Below are 3,757 nucleotides of genomic sequence, written 5' to 3' on the forward strand. Positions count from 1 at the left end.
AGGGCAAGGACTCCCCATTAGTCCCAGGTCTTCCCCTCCCTGTTGCCACTTCCACAGAGACTCAGGGTCCACTGTTAGTTTCTTTATGCTGCACCTCTTTAGAGAACTAGGTCTCTGAATTATGTTTTTATCTGAAATGGAAAAATTTTTTTAAAGCCACAAGGTTTTTCAGACACTTGCCTGCTTGACTTATGTATGCACCTGCCTGGTCCTAGTAGCTATTTGAGTTTTGAGATAATGGGTCCTCCAATCTACTAGGACGTACAGTCACAAAACAGATACAGAATGCATCTAAGCCTCATGCCATCCGTTGCTAACTAGGTGCTGCCATTCAATCCCACTTAGAAAGTGTTGCGTAGGCTCACAAAAACGTTCAAATGGGGAGGGACATTTGACGGTAGTTCAAGAACCTCCTTGTACAAACGAGGACTCAGAAGCCCAGAGAGAAGCGACTTACTCACAGTCACATAGCAAGTGAATGGCAAGGCTTGAGTCAGGACCTGGGGCTCCTGGTGCCAGCATGGTGTCAGGGCCACCAGACATGCAGGTCGTGTCCTCTGCAAAGGTGACCAGCTGAGATGATGTCTGAGGGGGAGATCAGCTGAAATCTAGTCCTCGCTCACCTTATACCTCGTTCAGAGCGGCCTCCACTTTTCTTAATTCACACAAAGATGCAAGGACTCAGGGCAGCCCTGCATGGTATAGGAGAAACAGGAGAGGAGAGGGCAGGGGAGGGGAGGTGAGAAAGGGAGAAGGGAGGAAGAGAAAAACAGAACTTTTGAGTAAAAAAGGTCTAGATTTGAATCTTAGCTCTTCCTTTTGTTGGAAGTGACACCTTGAGCAAGTCCCAGTATATGTGGGGCTCAGTTTCTTTGTAAAATGGGGGTGTTGGTAAATGCCTAACCCTCGGAGCTGTTGTGAAGATACACAGCCCATGGCCAGGGATGTAACTGGTGCTCAGTAGAGAAAGATGGGCTCCGGCAAGGGGAAGCCATGTTATGAAAGGGCCACAGAGATGGGCTGCAGCCCCTTTTAACTCTCAGCCTCCGGAGCTATCTCAAGTGATCTCAACAAAGCATGGCGAGAATCACCACAGAGCACCCTGCTGCCTGGGAGCAGGGAAGACAAGCCAGCAGGCAGCTCCCAGTCAGCAGTCCTGACAGCCCCGATTTGAGGGTGAGGAGAGTGCACCTTGCTTGCTTGGGGCCTTGGGGCGCCACTCAAAGTCGCTTCTGGGTGGCTAGAACATCCCCAAGTCTATGATGCCCCTTTGCTTGCAGGTGACTGTATGCTCTGTGCAGTGACAGAGAGAAGCCAAGATCCTCTGTGAGCTTTCTGCGGCTCACAGTCACATTACGACACCTTCATGAGGCTCAGCTGCCACCTCTATGGGATGAGAAGCATGGTGTCTTCCCTACCAGCCTCTGTCGAGATCAAACAATATTTTGCTTTTGAAAGTTCTGAGAAAAGTTGAGAGAGCTATCCAACAGTTAAGAGTAATTCTTNTCTAGTCCTTCATCCCAAGATTTTCTCAGTCCTACCAATGTCTTTTATAGCAGGCATCTGCCAAAAAATAACGTCATTTATTCTTTCCATAATGTGCTATTCTAATTAGCTAAACAGCTGAAGACTACTCCAGCACAAAAACAACTCACTTATAAAATGTTCTGCAACAGAAGGAGAATGTTTTCTGTTAAGTCAAGGTTAAAAACAATCACCGTGTTAAGATTTTTTTCTCCTGTGTAGTCACAAGAAATAAAAACTGAGTCTAAGGTAAAAGTTGAAAACATTTTCATTTACTGAAAATTAGCCATAAATTTAATGAAAACTGATTTCATTACATTATAATAAAAGTGGAACTATGCCCTCATGTGTTAATTCACTAGCTATTTCTGTGCTGTGAACATTAGCCTCGAGGCTTAAAAATACCTACTTCTTTCCAGTCTGTGTCTCGAATGGTGCCAGTACCATCTACAAAGGAAAAAAACAAAAAATATGGATTTAAAAACACTCATTCATCTCGCATTCAAGAGCAGGTTTGCGTTTGTCCTAAGGAAACTGAAGCTTCTTCATTATGCACAAAAAGGAACACGAATCATGTGTTTCGCACACACTGGATCTTTTGAACCTAACTCAGACCCTCTCTTGGAGCCTGAGGGCGGTCATCACTGTTCTGTGCTTCAAGGGGACTCAATGCAGTGACTCTTTCAGGAATACAGAGGGCTACACGGCTGCTGTCTCCTGGACTAACTGTCCTGCATTACATCTTCTCCCCGACTTCACCGAGGCGTGTCAGCTGCTTCTAACCCCAAGTCTCATGTTACACTAAAGTGGGTGAGGACCTCTGAGTGTCTGTCTTACAGCCCATGGTCATTACTGGAGGTCAAGCTGACCTGAGGTTTTCTTCCATAATTGGGTTTTCTCCCAACCATGTTCTGAATGATTCGACTCTCAGAAATATGACCATAACTATTTTTTAATGTACTTGTTAACTTGAAATATGTGAAATGAGGAAAGAATNGAGAGAGAGAGAGGACAGAATTCAACTGTTTTTATTATACATAGGGAATCACAAACTCTTTAAGTTCGAAAGAGAGGATACTTCCTCCCATGATTTGATCGCCAGTCATGCCAAACCATATCTTTCATTTATAAGCAAAGACTGGGCCGGGCTGGGGGAAGCAAGCTCATTTAAGAAAAATAAAAGGGGAAATAAGAGGTCACAAAGTCCTTAAGGCTACAAGCCCATGATGTATTTGAGAACAGCATCTTACTAAAATGCTTACCGCGGCGCTCTAAACTATCATGTTTCCTTTACGATATATCAAAGTGATGTCAGAAAATCACAGTGATTGGGCTACTGCCAAACCATGATTTTGTTCTCATACACCAGCAATATATAAAGCTCAGTCTCATGAAAAGATGTAGGATTTTACAAGCTTCTCACTATAAATTTAGCTATTCAAGAGGAAAAGCTTTGAGGGTTGTTTTATAAAGAATTTAGAATAAACTATTGTGAGAGGACTGCAAATTTAGGTGTATGGCACACTGCCAGTATCCTAAACTAAAAGAGATTTGTAACATACACCAGTAAGTCCAAGGTGAGGTTGGAAAGTAGCATCTGTACCTGGGGGACACCAGCACCGTTCATGGACCTCTCAAGGACCATTCGAAAAGGACTGCATTTTGAAAACTCACTGCTTTATAGTATTTGGTGCTTCTGGCCATCACTATGTACTCCCACTCCACACACACACACACACCTCACAGTGCAACCTAACATTACAAGGGCACGAAGAGGGATATTGGAGAACTATGATATACTTGGACCCATCCATGCTTCAGGGGCTTTCAGCCCAGACCCAATTAAAGCCATACGGCATCTTGTGGACCCGTTTCTAAAAAGCTGTCCTAGAGCTCAGATATTACACAATACCACAGAAAATGTCAACAGCCCCAACCCTGTACCTATACATTAAGCTACTAAAGGTGACATGTCCTCTGGAAAATCATAGACTGAATTTTCTCCACTGTGATGGAAAGACAATAGCTATGTGTAGCAAAAAAGTATTTCCACATGTATGTAGGACTCAAAATATCTTTGCAGCACATAACATTCCAAGCCATTTCCTTATATGCATTTTTTTTTAAACCAGGAAGACATTGGCAATATTCTGAAATAGTTTTTGCAGATACTAATAGTGTTTTATTCCTGTGTTGTGATTCAGGTTTTAATTTGTCACTATAGCATGTTTCT

The 3,757-nt window shown here is 43.3% G+C and overlaps 1 protein-coding gene across 1 annotated transcript in view; it reads right to left on the bottom strand.

Annotated features, from left to right (window-relative positions):
- Positions 1-453: 453 nt before the first annotated feature.
- The window catches only part of FBXO7 (F-box protein 7), a 35,481-nt gene continuing 32,177 nt past the window's right edge, over positions 454-3,757 (bottom strand). The window contains exon 3 of the mRNA XM_019642581.1: positions 454-585. Within this exon, the coding sequence (XP_019498126.1) occupies positions 454-585 (132 nt within the window). The remainder of the gene's footprint in view (positions 586-3,757) is intronic.

This window comes from Hipposideros armiger, unplaced genomic scaffold (genome assembly GCF_001890085.2).
Source record: "Hipposideros armiger isolate ML-2016 unplaced genomic scaffold, ASM189008v1 scaffold_71, whole genome shotgun sequence".
Lineage (NCBI taxonomy): Eukaryota > Metazoa > Chordata > Mammalia > Chiroptera > Hipposideridae > Hipposideros > Hipposideros armiger.